This window comes from Hypanus sabinus, chromosome 5, assembly GCF_030144855.1.
Source record: "Hypanus sabinus isolate sHypSab1 chromosome 5, sHypSab1.hap1, whole genome shotgun sequence".
Lineage (NCBI taxonomy): Eukaryota > Metazoa > Chordata > Chondrichthyes > Myliobatiformes > Dasyatidae > Hypanus > Hypanus sabinus.
The window spans coordinates 65818814-65839970 of NC_082710.1; the positions used below are offsets into that span (position 1 = coordinate 65818814).

Sequence of the window (21157 nt, forward strand, 5' to 3'; positions counted from 1 at the left end):
TGTGGGTAGAGGAATGGTAAGTGATTTCAATCCAGGTAAGTGAGGTATTGTAATCTGAGAGATCAAACAGGGTAGGACTTATTGAGTGAATGGTGATGGTATGGCCCTGGAAAGTGCTATGGAATAGAAACACCTAGGGGGGGGCAAGTGTGTTGTTCCCTGAAAGTGGCATCACAGTTAGATAGGGTGGTGAGGGCCCACATCAGTCAGGGTACTGAGTACAGCAGCTGGGCGTTATGATGCAGTTATATAAGGCTTTGCTGAGCCAATACGGAGTGGTTTGTACAGCTCTGGCCACCCTGCTATAGGAAAGATAAAACTAGAGAGACTGCAGAAAACAAAGCACCTTACATGGACACGGGGGCCTTTTTTTTTTAGCATGTCGCACCAGACAGTCAGCCATTGTCATCTGGCACGCGGTCAGGATTGGTCTCCTTTCCGGGTCACGATATGAAAGTTCATGACTCAACCCTTGTATTTTTTTACACGGCACAGATGGAAAGCATGCTTGGGGGTGGCCCAACTTGGATTTGAACTTGGGAGCCTTCGCTCCGGAGTCCGGCGCTGATGCCACTACGCCACCAGCCGGCACATGGGGGCCTGATTAACAGGGAGAGGTTTCATAAACCAGGACTTCACTCCCCAGAAATTAAGAGATTAAGGAGTGACCTAATAGAAGTACATAACAACATGAGAAGCATAGACAGGGTGAAAGAGTGCAGTTTTTGTTTTCCCATGGAGTGGGTGATTTAAAATAAAAGGGCACAGGTTTAAGATCTGACAAGAGACATATAACAAGCAGCTTCTTTGTGTAAAGGGGGTGTGTATTCTGTAACGAGCTGCCAGTAAGAGTGTTTGAGGTGGGTAAACTCTGTCAAGGTAATTAACGGAGTGCTTCAAAGGCCAATGGGCCAAATGCAGGCAGATGGGATTAGCTCAGTAGGCAGCACAGTTGGCATGGATGAGTTGGGTTGTGGGGCCTTTCCATGTTCTATGACTCTCTCCAAAGAGTTACTTTCACAGATTGCTGTAACTTTGATCATCTACTTACCGCCATTGTGATTGATGTTGTTAAATTCAATTAGTGCTACAGTGATTGGCTTGTGCGAGGTGTATCGCTCCTCATCACTGTCAAAGTCATTTTCCCAATTGACAATCTCCCATTCATCACTGAAATTCTCGTTGCCTCCTTGGTCATTGAGGTAGTCGTTTGTATCATCTTTACGACAGAAGACGGCCACTCCATAGATGTTGTTGCGGCTGATCTGGTTATTAGCAATGTGTGGGAGACTAGAGGACATAACCCACACACCACAGCCCTTATTACCTGTACAGACATGCGAGAATGAAATAAAACTCTTATCAGGTAAAGAAAATCCAAAAATACATTGTACAAAATGAACTGAACTTTTGAATTTTATGCCCTCCTTTTTGTCTCTGAAGTCCATTCCTGCTGAAGCCCTGCTTTTCCAGTATTTCATCTGGCAGCTGATATAACTGCAGACAGATCCCATTCACGGACACAAAAGATTCTGCAGATGCTGGAAATCCAAAGCAACACACACAAAATGCTGGAGGAACTCAACAGGTCAGACAGCGTGTACGGAAACGAATAAACAGTTAATGCTTTGGGCTGCGATCCTTCACCCCATTCATATACACTCTCATGGCTCTTCTCTATTGCTATTCCACTGCATCAGTCGCTCTGTTACTAACAGCGGGAAAACACTAAAGGGTTCTGGTCTCTGTGTTGAGGTAGGGAATGGTGGACTCTTAACTCTACCCATCAAGTTCAACAACAACTTTATAAGACGGTTGAAATCTGACAATGACAGGATGTCACTGATACACGGATTTTGATAACTGAATCAGACAGGATTTATCAACATTAGTACCAAAATTATGACTGTAATGGGCAGATAAGAATTAGCACCTGAAGCTTCAGAATAAAATGGATTTAACACAAGTTATTTTTTAAAAATATATTTTTTATTCTTTTTTTAACAAACAACAAAAAAAAATACAGCACATCCACAAAAACCACGACCATACAAAATCAAATTAAATATTTTGGAGAATAATATAAAGGCAAAAGTAAACATACACAGCAGAGGTGCACCGCACCAAAAAACCTCAGACCTCACCCCGTAAGAAAGCCCAATACAGGGCCCCATATCCTTTCAAAGATGTCCCCTCTGTCCCCATTACATAGTCTCAGTCTCTCCAAATGTAAAGTATTTGCCGGTTTTCTCAGACACAGATCGTACATAGGCACAGAGTCCATTTTCCACATTTGCAGAATTAACTTCTTAGCAATCACCATTCCAAGCAATACAGCCACTTTTTCATACATATTGGCTGAAGATAGGGAGCTTGTTGTTCCAAGGATGACCATGAGCGGGTCCGGTTCCCACCACTTCCCATAAGCCTCAGAGAAACAGTGAAAAATACTTTTCCAGTATGCATTAAGCTTACAACATGACCAAAATTAATGTGACAAGTTACTGTTCTCAGATTTACATCTATTACAAACTGGTGAAACATCAGGATAGAAGCTGTGCAACTTTGGAATAATGGAGTTCTATGTATTGTTTTAAACTGTATAAGTCTGTGTCTGATGTTGACCGAACAATCATGTATACTCTTTAAACACTCATCCCAAACCTCCTCGGTCAGTTCTATACCCAATTCATCCACCCATGCCTGTTTAAGATCTGCAGTATTTACCTGAGCTCCATTATGTAGGATCTGATAAAAATAGGATACGGCACTATGAGTAACCGGATCAAATTTACTTATTGCCTCCAGGGACTCATGTTTGTCTAAAACTTCGAAATTAGGGATATATTTCCTAACATAATCTCGAATTTGTAATTAGCTATAAAAACTAGATGCAGGGATATTGTAAACTGCTTGTAACCGCACAAATGAGGCAAAGTTTCCATTAATATAGAGTACACCTACACTACAGAAGCCACTCTGTTTCCAGGACGAAAAAACAGTATCATTCAGGCTTGGCAAAAAGGAATGATTGTCACAGATCGGAGTGTCAATATAAGTTTTTGGGGCCTTAATGTGTAGTTGAATCTGCTTCCAAATTCTTATAGTGCTGCCAACCACAAAGCTGTTACTAAAATGTGACTTACTAACTGCAGTGGGGCTATTGAGGAGAGCAGGTAAGGATTTACAAAGCATTTGCTCTATGAGTAACCATGCTGGGCACAAGTCTGAGGTAGAGGGTGGGCCTTTTATCCACCCTGCAAGAATGGATAGGTGGGCAGCCCAGTAATACATTTTAACGTTCGGTAGGGCAAAACCTCCTGCTTCCTTGGGCTTTGACAATTGTTTTTTTAGTAATTCTAATGGCTTTATAATTCCAAATAAAGGGTATAATAATTGAATCCAATTGCTTAAAATATGACAGAGGAATAAAACATGGAATTGACTGGAAAAGATGAAGGAATCGTGGCAGTACAATCATCACCAAAGAAATTGGAAGGGTTTTCCAAAAGTCAATATTGCGTTTAACCTGCTCAACTTTGTTTCGCCAATTCACTTGCAAAAGGTCATCTGGGATTTTTGTAATAGACACACCAAGATGGGAAAAATTATCATAAGTTATTTTAAAGGGAATAGACTGTAAATACTCTGTATTAACCACTGCAGTGACTGGCGATAGTTCACTCTTATCCCAGTTAACAGAGAAACCTGAGAAACTACCAAAATTATTAATTAGAGTCAGAGGACGGGTGTTGATGTTTGTGGGCTGGAGATATATAAAAGGACATCGTCAGCGTATAATGAAAGGTGATGTTTATGTCCATGCTTATCAATGGGAGATATCAAAGGGTCCTGTCTGATGCTAACAGCCAGTGGCTCAATGATAACTGCAAACAAAAACGGAGAAAGGGGGCAGCCTTGATGAGTCCCACGATGAATTGCAAAAGGGGAGGAAATATTCTGATTAGTGATAATAGAGGCAGATGGATGTGAATAAATTATTTTAATCCATTTGATGAAAGATGGTCCAAATCCAAATTTCTTAAGTGCAAACATCATATATGGCCATTCCACTTGGTCAAACACACGTTGTGCATCTAATGAAATGACTGCAGCCTCTTCTGCATGTTTTGTATATAAAATATTGAAAAGATGACGCAAATTAAAATGCATATATCTACCTGGCATAAAGCCAGTTTGATCTGGATGAATAATAGAACAAATGCATTCTTTTAACCTATTGGCCAGGAGTTTCCCGAGAATTTTGGTTTCAATGGGCAGCAGCGAAATGGGGCAAAATGATGAAACCACCTCGGGATCACGGCCTAGTTTTGGAATCAGAGAAACATTGGCTTTACATAAAGTAGGTGGCAATCTGGAAGCTGTCCTGGAGTGATTCAACATTCGTAAGAGCAGAGGTGACAATTTTGGACCAAATACTTTGAAAAATTCCATGCTAAAACCATCTGGACCCACTGCCTTATTATTGGGGAGGGAAGAGATGACCTTCTTGATCTCATCTAGGCTTATACCAGCATCAAGTGTATTTACTGAACCTGTTGACAGCGTGCCAGATTCAGATCATCAAGAGATGCTGCCATAGCTTCAACGTCCGGACCTCCTTGTTATTGGTAAATATTAGCATAGAACTCCGCAAAACACTTATTAATTTTTTCCGGGTCTGTCAATAAAAAGCCTTCTTTCGCCTTTATACGATGTATGGCCCTGGAGGCCTGTATCTGTCTTAAATGACGGGCTAATAACTTATGGAGCTTTTCACCAAGCTCAAAATACCTCTGTCAGACTTGTGTCAGTAGTTTTGCAACACTCTTGGACATTATAGAATTATACTCATACCGTAAGGCAGTAATCTTATTAAGTAATTCTGCTTTCTAGTTTATTTTATAAGAGGCTTCCAGATTTGCCAACTGATCAACTATTTCAGTTAATCTTTTCTTGAATCTTCTTTTTTCTGTTGTCTCATATGCTATTATGCAACCTCTAATAACCGCCTTCATAGCCTCCCAAAGAGTGGAATCATCAACATCGCCCACATCATTGGTGCTTAAGTATAGATCTATCTTATCTGAAAGATAACAGCAAAAATCCTTAACCTTTAGCAAAACATTATTTAACCGCCAACTATATTCACCTCTTCTGTGATTCAGTTTGAGTATAAGGGAGACAGGAGTATGATCTGATATAAGTATATTATGGTAAGTTCAACCGACTACTGACGAGATCAATTTCGAATCTAGCAGAAAATTATCAATCCCAGAGTAGGATTTAAGTACTGCGGAGAAATATGAGAGATCCTTCTTCGTGGGATTAAGAAGCCTCCAAATATCCATTATGTTATATGATTGCATGAGACTGTTAAGTGTTACACTATTTTTAAATGAACAAACTTGGGGACGCTGTCTATCTAGGAGGGAGTTTAAGATGCTATTAAAGTCTCCACCTACAATTATGTTAGAGTCAGACAGATCAGGCATGGCCTTAAAGACGTTCTGAAGAAAAACTGGATCATCAAAGTTGGGCCCGTACGCATTTACTAGTGTCAATGGTAGAGAATTTAATACTCCACTTACCCCTCTGGGTATGCCCCTCTGGTCAGCAATAGTTTGTGTGTGGACAAACAGTATGGTTTTTTTTATTAGGATTGCAACACCTCTAGTTTTAGTACTAAGATTCTACTGGTAGACCTGAGATGCCCAGGAGGGACAAAGCACTTTCGCTGCTGTTTTCTTAATGTGTGTTTTTTGGAGAAAACAAATATCAGCTTTGAGTGTACAAAGATGTGCATACACCTTCCCTCTCTTCGGTTGTCTATTCATCCCCCGTACATTTCAGCTGACAAGTTTAGCTTCACCAGTGCTGTGCATATGTGAATTAGATGTCATATCTGCTGCTTAATAAAAAAAATGCTGTATGGTCACAGCATAACACAAACTGTAACTCGAACAAATAGATGTGCTGTAACAACCTCTAGAGAAACACAAAAAACCCTCCCAAAAATAAAAAAAACACACCAGGAGTACTTCCATACCCCTAACCTAGAGCCAAAGCTATATCCACGGGCCAACACATGGCCCAGAATAGCAAGATAACTACCCGTTACTCACTAAACACGGGAGAAGCACCTCTTCACTATTACACCATGAAACATAAAGATAAACAATAACCATCAGTCCTCACCCACATCTTAGTGTGAGCTTATTTTTCAGTTCCTCATGCGCTGAACATAACAGTCTCCAGATGAAGCCGCTATCAACGATGAATCCAGTAATCCAGCGTTAATCCGTTTTTAAGTTTATACTGTTACGAAATTCCCGTAACTGGATCACTTACCAGCAAAGATAGAGAGGTCCATTGAAGTCTGATGGTACTATTTTTAAAAGTCTTTATTTATAAAGGGGCACAAAAGAAGATTAATACAGACATTCAGATAATATACGTCGTCAATACTCAATCTAAAAAACGCGGGTATAATAATAATCATCAATTAAGCAATAGCTCTATCGTTTGTCTAGGGGATATTGTATTGTCCGATGGAAAGATAAAAGTCACTGTCCTTTCAAGCTGCAGCTCTTTGGGTTAAAGAGAGATGGTTTTAAACTTGCCCGGGTCTTTTATGAGGCCAATCTGTTGAGTCGGGGGAGTTGGTTCCCCGTTGTTAGTTCCAAGTCGTTTTCTGTGGTACCAGCCACCAGCCCCCAGGCAAGGGAGCCGAACGCACGTGGCTTCCTTCAAATGGCAAATGGCTTCCCGCTATTACGGGATCGCTAGTGTTTCTTCTGGTGCGTCTGAAGGGGTTGTTCCCCAGACCCTCTTTTATACTTCCTCACGGGGTCTCAGATGTCAATCAGGTTGGGTTGATGCAATCCCTCAACCAGCCCACTCTAGTCATCCCCTGAGGGGCTTCAATGAAGTACTCAATACACAACTTGGTCTTCCGGAGACAATGGCCATGTCCCGTAGCTTTACATCGCTATGGGGGGGGGGGGGGGGGGAAGAAATGTGACATCCTGCACGTTTCTCTCTCATTTCCTGGGTCTCCTGACCCAAATCAATAGTGATCTTGCGATTCTTACAAAGGAGGGGGCTACCCCGCACCCTTTGGCCCCTCAGAGCTGTGGTACATTCATAACAATATGGTGTCCGAAAGCCAATCTTTAACTTCTTGGCTCAGGAACTCCTCTGCTATGGCTGCAGTGCTGAATGTACTGGTGCTATTATTAACTGTAACCACGAATGTTGCCGGATACCAGAATCCACTCCTAATTCTCCTGGCTTTGCATTTCTCCTTAATGTGCTGAAAATCTTGATGCTTCCTCATGGTAGCCGAGGTTAAATCCGGGTAAATGAACACTGGACACCCTTCATACAGTAGCGGAACTCTCTCCCTGGACAACCGTAGCACCAGCTCTTTAACCTGGTAATGGTGTAGCCTCGCAATGATAGCTCTTGGCCTACCATTTTAACCAGGTGCTAGGCTCCGGTGGGCACGGTCCACTTTATTCAGTTGATGGAAATGTTCTTCCCCCAGCAACTTCGGAAGCAATGTGGCTACAAAGATCTGTCAACTTTTTGTTTTCGGCTTTCTCCTGAATCCCGATAATGCGAATGTTTTGACAGCGAGACCGGCTTCAAGGTCATCCACCTTAGCCTGTAGCTGCATGTTTTGGGATATTAGACTTTCAAGCCGTCTCGCCAACTCTTCGATTCGTCTCTCATATGATTCGGCGACATCCTCTGTTAAAGAAACACGCATACTGACCTCGGTTAGAGCCGCCGTTAAGTTCATGATTGACTTATTGTGCTCTGCATGTCTCCTGTCTACCAAACTGTACAGTTTGTTTACCGCCTCAAGGACTTCTTCGTCGGTAGCTGGGACTGGGGCCCTAGCAGCATTGGTTTTAGCTTCTCTTGGGCCCACTGGCTTCGTGGAGCCCTCGCCAGAATCATCTTCTCCTGCACCTTTTTCTTGTTTCTTCCCTTTACCTGGCTTTGTCATTTTGTACAGCTCATTACAGCTCACTTCAGTCACTTACAAAATAGAATTAACTGCTATTTGGGTGAGGTAAAAGGTGAAGGTAGGCGCAGCTCCCGGGAAACACGCCTACTCCATACCAAGACCCCCCGTGACCCACCCCCCTTAACACAAGTTATTGTCGAGGGTTGAAAAGATTATCCAGAATCTAAATCAAATGCAAATGCAGGGCCTCATTATTTTGTAAACCTAAATACAAATCAACAGATCATAATGTGCCAATACACTCTGTTCAAACAGAAATTCAACATACAAATTCAAATATATACAGATCCAATTCAGTATGATTATAAGTTCTCAGCATAATAGCCCTGATATTCACTGAGGTTAATTTCCAACTGAGACTACCTTATTGTGAAGGACACTGATAACAGAACTTACTCATTTAGAAACCAAGCTTTGCATTTGCAATGCAGTTATACATTTGAGCTGCTGTTGGTGGGTCTGATTACATTAATTTGCTGCAATTAAACAAGCAGTGTAATAGCAGGTTGATGAGATATGATCACAAGATTCTGATTTAATATTCCCATTAGATTAGTTTATCAGTCATTAGTTTGTCAAAAGGGGGGAAAATACAGGCCAGTTTTGAGTCCGGCCTTGATGTTAACAGGTAAGGCACAGGACAAAATAAAAAGACTTTGTTCTATCTTAGGGAAATAGCTAGAATATCCCCAGTATAACAAAATGTTACAGTACAGAGTGAGTCCATAGTTCTTGTGCCAATTCTTCAAGACAGCAATACAGCTGCTTCCAGCTTCTTATTCGATTCCCATAGCTATATAGTTCTTCTTACTTAATGAATCTGTGACTAATACTTTTCTTCCTACCCCCTGCTGAACAAATGTACGCCTTTATCATTTTCCTGTTCACATGATTTACTTTGAGACAATTCTCCAATCTATTGTCTACAATTCTAAGGGAATTTACAAGGTCTCCTCCCAAGATGCCTCCTTCCCAGGTAAATGTTTTCCATTATTTTGCTTTAACTTGTATAGTACTGGGGATTAGCCTTGTAGGTTTGCTTTGCACTGAATTCAACTACTGTCAGTCTTAACTGGAACCCTATGCAATCACTTCATTAACTCTTGGCTTGTACCCTTAAAGAGTTTGCAAGGTAATTTAACTTCAGCTCTTGACTATTTACTCTTTTCCACAGATGCTGCTTGACCTGCTGAGTTCCTTCAGCATTTTGTGTGTGTTAATTTAACATCCTACTGGCTTCACCGATCCAACATTTGCTTTGGAATGTTGAATGATTGTGCTGTGGTGTATTAAATTTTGTAAAAATATTAGGTGAAAGTCTGAAAAGTTCCAAGTGTCACTTTAGCTCTTTGTGAGCTTGCAGCATTGTAAGGTGTCTGCACAAGTTAAGCACTGTAAATTTGTTAAAGGGTTGTTAACAGTGATCGTATTCTTCCATTTTGGGTTTGTTAAATGTTTGCTGATGACCTCCAGATTCTTTCTCAGCCTCAGACATGCCATGAGAACAAAAGACCAAAGAATGTATCTGCCTCTGCATTTCTCAATGCTTGTGGATTGAATCCCTATTTATTGAGGCACCTTTCATTCGGTTCTTGGGACTTCAACTAGATCAAGAATCATGATCGATAGGTGCCTAGGACAGACCCAGGGTGATTTCACAAGTCAGAATTCAGAGTTCTGCTGACAACGGTGACCATCAAATGGTGACTGAGAATCGCGAGCCCTGAAATCTTCGTGGAAATCTTTGTAACTTATTACGTAGCACAGTGTGGTTCATTTATGCTTTCTGTTTTATGATAATAAATTCAGATGAAGTTACTTTGTTGTGCTTGTATGCTTATTACCATAGCTCCTGGACACTCAAATTAGTTTGGGTCTTCGGGTCTGATCAACCCAGCCCATTACATGATGCATTTCAAGATCTCACAAAGACTTCCAATACATTCAAAGCAACACGGGGTCCTCCAGATTACAGTCATTTCTAGAAGTTAAATCAAGACTAGGTAAATGTCTGAAGCAACACACACAAAAGACTGGAGGAACTCCAACATTTTTTGCGTTGTTTTGGATTTCCAGCAGATTTTCTCATTTTCAAGAAACGTCTGTTTCAACAGCAATCTAGGTATCTGATCTGAAGACAGCTGAGTGGGAGGAAACAATTAGCCTGAAAGCAACAGGGTAACAGCCAAGAATGGGATAGATCAGAGAGACAGACTCAAAGTGCTTTCCCTCTATATTATTTGGAAATACAGAAAGTTCACGTGAAAAGAACTGATGTAGAGGCAATTTTAACCAAATGGACTGCACCTGAATATAGATTATGCATAATTCCGCTTTACATACAGTAAACCCATCTGCATAAATCCATTTATAATTATGTATTATGCATTTGCACAGTCATAGAACACTATAGCATAGAAACAAGCCCTTTGGCCCACATGTCCATGCCAAATCATTAATCTGTTCAGTCCCATTGACCTGCACCGACCATATCCCTCCATACCTCTCCCAACTATGTACCTATTCAAATTTCTCTTAAATGTTGAAATCCAACTTGCATCCAACCACTTGCACTGACAGCTTGTTCCACACTCTTGCCACCCTGAGTGAAGATCCCCCTCATGTTCCCCTTAAATTTCACCTTTTACCCTTAACCCATGACCTCTAGTTGTAGTCTCACTCAAATTCAGTAGAAAAAGTCTGCTTTTACTTCTATCAAATCTTCTACCTTTGAATAGCCTATTCAACCTTTCCATATAACTATGGTCCTCGAGTCTTGGCAACATCCTTGAACATTTTCTCTGCACTCTTTCAATCTTATTTACATCTTTCCTGTAGGTAGGTGACCAAATCTGCACACAATACACCAAATTAGGCTTCACCAACATCTTATACAGTGGCATGCAAAAGTTTGGGCACCCCTCGTCAAAATTTCTGTTACTGTGAATAACTAAGCGAGTAAAAGATGACCTGATTTCCAAAAGGCATAAAGTTAAAGATGACACATTTCTTTAATATTTTAAGCAAGATTACTTTTTTTATTTCCTGATGAAGGGTTTCGGCCCGAAACGTCGTCACTACCTCCTCCCATAGACGCTGTCTGGCCTGCTGAGTTCTACCAGCATTTTGTGTTTTTATTACTTTTTCATTTCCATCTTTTACAGTTTCAAAATAACAAAAAAGGAAAAGGGCCCGAAGCAAAAGTTTGGGCATCCAGCGTGGTCAGTACTTAGTAACACCCCCTTTGGCAAGTATCACAGCCTGTAAACCTCTTCTATGGCCTGTTAAGAGTCTTTCAATTCTTGTTTGGGAGATTTTCGCCCATTCTTCATTGCAAAAGGCTTCTAGTTCTGTGAGATTCTTGGGCCGTCTTGAATGCACTGCTCTTTTGAGGTCTATCCACAGATGTTTAGGTTGGAGGACTGTGAGGGCCATGGTAAAACCTTCAGTTTGCGCCTCTTGAGGTAGTCCATTGTGAATTTTGAGGTGTGTTTAGGATCATTATCCTATTGTAGAAGCCATCCTCTTTTCATCTTCAGCTTTTTTTTTTTTTACAGACAGTGTAATGTTTGCTTCCAGAATTTGCTGTTATTTAATTGAACTCATTCTTCCCTCTACCAGTGAAATGTTCCCCGTGCCACTGGCTGCAACACAAGCCTAAAGCATCATCGATCCACCGCTGTGCTTAACAGTTGGAGAGGTGTAATTTTCATGAAATTCTGCACCCTTTTTCTCCAGACATACCTTTGCTCATTGTGGCCAGAATGTTCTATTTTAACTTCATCAGTCCACAGGACTTGTTTCCAAAATGCATCAGGCTTGTTTAGATGTTGCTTTGCAAACTTCTGATGCTGAATTTTGTGGTGAGGATGCAAAAGGTTTTGCCCTAACAAGCTAATTAAGATCTGAGACCTTGGTAAAAGTTATCTGAGTGCTCAAATCTCTTGGGGTGCCCAAATTTTTGCATGGTGCTCCTTTCCCTTTTTTCCCTACTCTAAAATTGTACAAAACAAAAATAATGCACTAAACTTGGTTAAAATGTTGAAAAGAACTTTTCATCTTTAACTTTATGACTTTTGGAGATCAGTTCATCTTCTACTCACTTAACTATTCACAGTAACAGAAATTTTGAACAGGGGTGCCAAAACTTTTGCATGCCGCTGTACAATTTCAACGTAACATCCCATTTCCTGTACTCAATACATGAATTACAAAGGCCAATGTATCAAAAGCTGTCTTTATGACCCTACCTACCTGTGACTCTCCTTTCAATGAATTATTGATCTGTGTTCCCAGATCCCTCTATCCTACCACACTCCTTAGTACCCTACTGCTCACCAAGCAAGTCCTACTCTGGTTTGTCCTCCCAAAGACCTCACTCTGGTCTGTATTAAATTCCAACTGTTACTTTGCAGCCTATTTTTCCAGCTGATCCAGATCCCACTGAAAGCTCTGATAAGTCTTCCTCACTGTCCACTACAACCTTAATCTTGGTGTCATTCGCAAATTTGCTGATCCAGTTTACCATATTATCATCCAGATCATTGATATATATATATATAACAAACAACAAAGGACCCAGCACTGATCCCTGCAGTACACCACTAGTCACAGGCCTCCTGTCAGAGGTGCAACCATCCACAACCACTCTCTGGCTTCTTTTGCAAAACCAATGTCTAATCCAATTTACCACCTCATCTTTAAAGCCAAGTGAATGAACCTTGACCAACTTCCCATGTGGGACCTTGTCAAATGCTTTGCTGAAGTCCATGTAGACAACATCCACTGTCTTGACTTCATTAACTTTCCTGTTAACTTCCTTGAAAAACTCTATAGGATTGGTTAGACATGACCTACCATGAACAAAACCATGTTGACTATCCCTGATCAGTTTATCCAAATTCTTGCATATCAGGTCCCTTAGAATACATTCCAATAATTTTCCTACTACTACTGGTGTCAGGCTCACCAGCCTATAATCTCCTGTCTTATTCTTAGAGCCTTTCTTAAACAACAGAACAACATTAGCTACCCTCCAATTCTCCAGCACTTCACCTGCTGCTAAGGATGTTTTAAATATCTCTGCTAGAGGCCTTGCAATTTCTGTACTTGCCTCTCACATGATTCAAGGGAACACCTTGTCAGACCCTGGGAATTATCCACCCTAATCTGCCTCAAGACAGTAAACACCTCTCATCTATAATCTGTATAGAGTCCATGAACTCACTGTTGCTTTGCTCCACTTCTACAGGCTGTGTCCATCTCCCGAGGAAATACAGATGCAAAAAAGTCCATACTATACTGTAGCTAGACATCCCAAGACACAAAGATGGAAAATCATAACACACTTAACATTATTAAACATATTTGTTGCTTTACCACAAAAGTGGTATTTGGCTGATGGTCAAAGCTTGGTCAGAGACGTAGATTTCAAGAAGCCACTTAAAGGAAGAAGATAGAGAGGTGTAGAGATAGAATGTAAGGGCTTTGGGTCTTAGATATATCATTAATTAGAGAGGATATCTTATTTCAATAAACTTAAGTAACTTGCAATCAAACCAGTGTAAACCTAGTTGAAGGTTTGACTGCACAGGCCACAAAAATTTAATGAGCTGAAATACAACACTCCACACTCCTTACCATATATGTTGTTTCCTTCGATCAATCCTTTCCCTCGTTCACCCACAACGACACCATCAGAATAACCATAGCAGATGAGATTGTTTCTCAGAATGGGATCCCCTCCTCGTCGTATATCTGCACCTCCCCAGTGATTTTCACGTATAATATTTTCTAATAAGAAGTGAAAAACATATAATTACAATAGCGACAAGACTGGATGAAACAGTAAACCACACCATGGGAAAATCTATCCATTCATCAATTGAAAATCACCTTCTGTCATTTGATAATGGAACTGGCAATGTCCATCTGTAACAACAGGGGTTGAGACTCAGCATAAATTGGCACTGTATCACCAGACAGAACTATATATTACATCAAATTAGGAATGGTTTAGTAATCAAGGTGCATAGTACTGCACTGTGTCATTTAAACATCCAAGCCCATCTTGGTAACTTTTTATAAACCCTCTTACGTTCTTCAAAGTCTTTGCTCCTTTTCTGAAGGCTGTGACCACTGCAAGGACACAAGGCCACAACAATTCTCCCTCTCCAAAATCAACAGTTTGTAAAATTGCAAACAGAAAGGTAAACCCCTATAACTGTGAACTTTTCCAAATCTCTTTGCAGTTCAGATCCTGCCCACCTGCAGTCTCCTAGTTTCATGTGCTCCATCACCAGTAATTGTACTTTAAATTACCTTCATCTTAGACCTTGCAAGACTTTCCCATCAGATATTGACCCAGCTTCCCTTTGAACACTACAACTGCATGCACCACCACTGCTATCTTGCAGTGCATTCCAATCACATTCTGCATAGAGATGTTTTTCCTCACTTTTGCCTTTTTTATATCCCTTAGTTTTTGATCCCTCTGTCAATGGATTTTCAGAAGGCCTATGACAAAGTGCCATACATGAAGCTGTTAAACAAGATAAAAGTCCTTGGTAATACAGGAAAGATGGATTGAAGATTGGCTGAGTGACAGAAGGCAAAGAGTGAGACTAAAAGAGGTCTTTTCTGGATGGCTGCAGTGACTAATGGCATTCTGCAGGGGTTGATGTTGGTATTGTTTCTTTTTATGTTATATATCAATGATTTGGATAACGGAATTGATGGCTTTTTTGGCCAAGTTTGTGGACGATACGAACATAGGTGGAGGGGCAGGCAGTGTTCAGGAAGGACAGAGAAATAGGCAAAGAAGTGGCAGATGGAATATCTTGTAGTGAAGTGCATAGTTATGTACTTTAACAGAAGGAGTACAAGTGTAGACTATTTTCTAAAAGGGGAGAAAATTCACAAATCAGAGGTTTAAAAGGACCTGGGAGTCCTTGTGCAGGAATTCCTAAAGGTTAACTTGCAGACTGAGTCAATAGTAAAGGAAGGCAAATACATTGTCTGCATTTGTTTTAAGAGGACCAAAATATAAAAGCAAGGATGCAATACTGAGAATTTATAAGGCATTGGCTAGGCGGCACTTGGAGTATTATGAGCAATTTTGAGCCCCGTACCTAAGAGGATGTGCTGCCATTGCACAGTGTCCAGAGAAGGTTCATAAAGATTATCCTGGGAATGAAAGGGTTAACGTCTGAGGAGCGTTTGATGGTTCTGGGCTCGTACTCGCTGGATTTTAGAAGAATGAGGAGGTGGGGAAATCTCATTTAGGAACATAAAGTATAAATGGAAGTAGTCTGGGGAAAGAGTACTACACACAAAATACTGGAGGAACTCAACAGCTCAGGCAGCATCTGTCAAGAGGAATAAACAGTCAACATTTCGGACTTAGGCCCTTCATTAGGAGACAAACACCAGAGACAAATGCAGATGCTGGAAATCTTGAACAACACATAGTTCTAATGAATCTGGCTTTTGAAAAGTTTGTGATTATCGAATCGGAACCCAGGCATTTCTTATAGTTCATAAATCGGATTTCAGAATGCTTTCCAGTATTAAGCCAGATAAATTTATCTGTTTTATAATACTGCAGAAAGTACCCAATTTCTTACAACAAACATTGCACCAGGGTGCTTTATTTAAATATTTACAGTGCCTATAAAAATTATTCACTCCCCCTTGGATGTTTTAATGTTTTATTGTTTTACAACATTGAATCACAGTGGATTTAATTTGGCTTTTTTGACACTGATCAACAGAGAAACACTCTTTCATGTCAAAGTAAAAGCAGATCTCTACAAAGTGATCTAAATTAATTAAAAATTTAAAACACAAAATAATCAATTGCATACGTATTCACCCCCTTCAAATCAGTATTTAGTAGATGCACCTTTGGCAGCAATTACAGCCTTAAGTCTGTTTGGATAGATCTCTATTAGCTTTGAACATCTGTACACTGCGATTTTTCCCATTCTTCTTTACAACCATACTCAAGCTCTGTCAGATTGCATGGAGATTGTGAGTGAACAGCATTTTTCAAGTCCAGGCACAAATACTCAATTGGATTGAGGTCTGGACTCTTGACTTAGCTACTCCAGGACATTAGCTTTGTTGTTTTTTAAGCCATTCCTATGTAGCTTTGGCTTTATGTTTGGAGTTATTGTCATGTTAGAAAACAAATCTTCTCCCAAGTTTCAGTTCTTTTGCAGACTGGATCAAGTCTTCCTCCAGGATGTCCCTGTATTTTGCTGCATTAATTTTGCCCTCTATCGTCACAAGCTTTCAACGGCCTGCTACTGTGAAACATCCCCACCACCATGCTTCACAGTGATGTGTGGTGTTTAGTTTTCACCAAACATAGCACTTAGTCTGATGGCCAAAAAGCTCAAGTTTGGTTTCATCAGACCATAGAACCACCTTCTAGCTGACTTCAGAGTCTGCCACATGCCTTCTGGCAAATGTGAGTTTTCTTCCCAACAGTGGATTTTTCTTTGTCACTTTCCCATAAAGCTGTGACTGATGAAGCACCCGGGCAACAGTTGTTGTATGCGCAGTCTCTCCCATCTCAGCCACTGAAGCTTGTATGGTGACCTCTCTCTTCTTGCATGGTCACTCAGTTTTTGAGGATGGTCTGCTTTGGGCAGACTTACAGCTGCGCCATATTCTTTCCATTTCCTGATGATTGACTCAACTGTACTCAGCGACTTGTAAATGTTCTTGTATCCCTCCCCTGATCTGGGCTTTTCAATAACCTTTTCGCGGAGTTGCTTGGAGTGTTCTTTTGTCTTCATGGTGTAGCTTTTGCCAGGATACTGACTCACCAGCAGTTGGACCTTCCAGATACAGTTGCATTTTTACTACAATCAATTGAAACACCTTGACTGCACACAGGTCTATATATATAGCTAGGACAGTTTAACTAATTATTTGACTTCTAAAACCAATTGGCTGCACCGGTGATGATCTGGTGTGTCATATTTAAGGAGGTGAATACTTAAGCAATCAATTACTTTTGTCTTTTATATTTGCAATTAATTTAGATCACTTTGTAGAGATCTGTTTTCACTTTGACACAAAATTGACACATTTTCGAATGAGGCTGGAGGTGACAATGATGCATTGATGCATTGCAAATCTGGTAGGGTTTGCAGGTCATTACTTCCTACAAAGTGAAACCCATTAGCATAAATGGCAGCAATACTTCACTACCAGATGAACTCAACGCTTTCTATGCCCGCTTTGAAAGGGAGACCACAACTACAGCTGTGAAGATCCCCGCTGCATCTGATGATCCTGTGATTTCTATCTCAGAGCAGATGTTAGACTGTCTTTAAAGAGAGTGAACCCTCGCAAGGTGGAAGGTCCTGATGGAGTACCTGGTAAGGCTCTGAAAACTTGTGCCAACCAACTGGTGGGAGTATTCAAGGACATTTTCAACCTCTCACTGCTACGGGCGGAAGTTCCCACTTGCTTCAAACAGACAACAATTATACCAGTGCCTAAGAAGAACAATGTGAGCTGCTTAAATGATTATCACCCGGTAGCACTCACATCGACAGTGATGAAATGCTTTGAGAGGTTGGTCATGTCTAGACTGAACTCCTGCCTCTGCAAGTACCTGAACCCAATGCAATTTGCCTATCACCACAATAGGTTAATGGCAGACACAATCTCAATGGCTCTTCACAAGGCTTTAGACCACCTAGACAACACAAACACCTATGTCAGGATGCTGTTCATCGACTATAGCTCAGCATTTAATACCATCATTCCCACAATCCTGATTGAGAAGTTGCAGAACCTGGGCCTCTGTACCTCCCTCTGCCATTAGACCCTTGGCTTCCTAATGGGAAGACCACAACCTGTGCGGATTGGTGATAACATATCCTCCTCGCTGATGATCAACACTGACGCACCTTAGAGGTGTGTGCTTAGCCCACTGTTCTACTCTCTATATACACATGACTGTGTGGATAGGCATAGCTCAAATACCATCTATAAATTTGCTGACAATACAGCCATTGTTGGTAGAATCTCAGGTGGTGATGACAGGGTGTACAGGAGTGAGATATGCCAACTAGTGGAATGGTGCCACAGCAACAACCTGGCACTCAATGGCAGTAAGACAAAAGAGCTGATTGTGAACTTCAGGAATGGTAAGATAAAGGAACACATACCAATCCTCAAAGAAGGATCAGAAGTGGAGAGAGTGAGCAGTTTCAAGTGGGTGTCAAGATCTCTGAGGATCTAACCTAGTCCCAACATATCAATGTAGTTATAAGAAAAGCAAGACTTCATTAGGAGTTTGAAGAGATTTGGCATGTCAACAAATACGCTCAAAAACCTCTATAGATGTACCATGGAGAGCATTCTGACAGGCTGCAACACTGTCTGGTATGGGGGGGGGGGGGGGGAGGGCTATTGCACAGGACCAAAAGAAGCTGCAGAGGATTGTAAATCTAGTCAGCTCCATCTTGGGCACTAGCCAACAAAGTACCCAGGACATCTTCAAGGAGCGGTGTCTCAGAAAGGCAGCTTCCATTATTAAGGACCTCCAGCACCCAGGGTATGCGCTTTTCTCACTGTTACCATCAGGTAGGAAGTACATAAGCCTGAAGGCACACACTCAGCAATTCAGGAACAACTTTTTCCCCTCCGCCATCCAATTCCTAAATGGACATTGAACCCTTTGACACTACCTCGCTTTTTTTTAAACATACAGTATTTCTGATTTTTGCATATTTTTAATCTATTCAATATATATACACTAATTGATTTACTTATTTATTATTATTATTTTTATTTAATTTTTAAAAATCTTCTATTTTATGTGTCGCATTGAACTGCTGCTGCTCAGTTAACAAATTTCACATCACATGCCGGTGATAATAAACCTGATTCTTCTTTTGATCATGTCAAAAAAAAAAAGAAAAATTAAATCCACTGTGATTCCATGTTGTAAAACAATAAAACATAAAAATTTCCAAGGTGGGTGAATACTTTTTATAGGCACTATATGTCTGGTTAAAAATGTCCAGTGCTTTACAAATTGTAAAGTGTCATACTAACCTAATATTTGGCCCCTTCCATTTTCATTCACTGCAACACCTGCAGCAAGTCCTTGATAGATGTGATTTCCACTGTAATAAGACAGATGACCAGCTAAATACATACACAATTAGGTGGTACTTATTTTATTTGCTTGGAGAGTGGAATTTTCTATTTCACCTGCATAGTAACGACTGGAATATACCTGGATTCCTTCATGGACACTTTTTTCTTCCTCCTTTAGATGTTTCTCATCTGAATCATGACACTGGGCAAATTGACCGAGCAAGTGAATAAGAGCTCCATCTACACGTCACCTTTCCAAAACTGAGAACGTCTTAGAAACAATTATGTATTTCAGCCCCAACCCAGGCTGCAGGAAATATGGTGCTGAACAAACTTATCAGCTGCGTGAATTTCTTCTTCGTATCACTATTTTTGAAGGAAAATTTTATGACTTGTGTTTATGTTGTGCTTTATTATCTCAAGAAATAATTCATTGTTATTTTTTATAAATAACTATTCTGTATCCAAGTCAGAACTCAGTTTGGGAATACAGTCGGCCCTCCTTATCCGCAAGCAATTGGTTCCAGGATCCCTCGCGGATACCAAAATTCGCGGATGCTCAAGTCCCTTATTTAACCTGTCTCAATGTGGTGGACCCTAGCACCCAGTGGAACCCCAGACCTTATTTAACCTGCCTCGGAGCGGTGGACATTAGGACCTAGCTGCGTAGCTCTGAATCCGCAGTGTTTCTGTTCACAAAAACGATCACGACTGAAAATAAAGTGGCAATAATAAAGCGAGCGGAAGCGTTAGGCTACAGTCAGTCAATGATCGGAACAATTTTAAAGGATAAAGTGAGAAAGGCCCTGCCCTGATGAAAGCTCCAATTATTACTAAGCAATGCAGTGGTTTAATTATTGGGTTTTGGGGTTTTGGGTTTTTGATCCTCCACATCAACCCGGCCAGATGGAGAGCACCCTCGGAAGCCATCTGTCACTTGATCGAACTTGGGAACTTCTGTTCCCGAGCCCGGTGCTGAAACATATGCTCTTAAGTGTTTTATATGCATAGAAAAGTAAAATATATACTATATACTAAGACAATACTATATACTAAGACTAACTGGCGCTAAATAATACCAGATGTACCTTTTCTGACTTACTTAGTAAGAGAACTTCTAATTTCTTTTTGATCCTGATCCACGATAACCCACATACATCCTCCCGTATACTTTAAATCATCTCTAGATTACTTATAATACCTGATACAATGTAAATGTTATGTAAATAGTTGTTATTCTGCATTGTTTAGGGAATAATGACAAGACAAAAAAATCTGTACATGCTCGAACAACAAGTGCTGGAAGAGCACTTCTGGGTTTTCTCGATTCGCGGTTGGTTGAATTCGCGCAAGTGGAACTCGCGGATAAGGACGGCCGACTGTATACCATTGCATCTTTTCCAAACAAGAAAATATCAATGCTTTAAAACATCCAGGAAAATTCAGTAGAATGGCTATCATTAAGACTCCCAGACTTTGCCACAAATCTAAATGCACATTGTATCTTTACTCTGGTACTTGAACAGTAGGTGGAAAGAAAACAAGAACACATCTTGTGCAGATTACATTGAACTATTTATGATGTACAGAAAACAGGTAATGCAGCTGGAGATTTGTTGGTTCAGTATTTATTTGCAAGAAAAATATGATATTGATATTTGCACACTAAGTACTAAGCAATAAGAGAAAATCTGAAGCACTGTAAATTTGCTTTAAAGAAACTCCCGATCATGCAAGAACATATCTACAATAGCAATCTGACACTACACAGACTCTGGAATCAGAGCAGTGTTCAAGAGATCAGGAACAAAGGGAAAGAAGCTGAAAGGGACACATATTATTGGATTACTCACCTTACCACTGGGTTTCCATTATACAAAATATAGATCCCAGCTTCTTTATTTCCATAGATACGATTACTGCGAATAATGCCTTTTCCATTCCCAAGCACAACAATTCCTGAACGATGGCCGCTGTGTATCTGGTTGCACT

General features: G+C 40.6%; 1 protein-coding gene across 2 annotated transcripts in view; it reads right to left on the minus strand.

The window, feature by feature from the left end:
* The window catches only part of fbxo10 (F-box protein 10), a 119627-nt gene that overhangs the window by 28850 nt on the left and 69620 nt on the right, over positions 1 to 21157 (minus strand). For both annotated transcript variants that reach the window (XM_059970063.1, XM_059970064.1), the window contains exons 5-8: positions 21019 to 21155; positions 19121 to 19191; positions 13679 to 13831; positions 1052 to 1327 (exon numbers count right to left, since the gene is read on the minus strand). In XM_059970063.1, coding sequence (XP_059826046.1) covers positions 1052 to 1327; positions 13679 to 13831; positions 19121 to 19191; positions 21019 to 21155 — 637 coding nt within the window. The remainder of the gene's footprint in view (positions 1 to 1051; positions 1328 to 13678; positions 13832 to 19120; positions 19192 to 21018; positions 21156 to 21157) is intronic.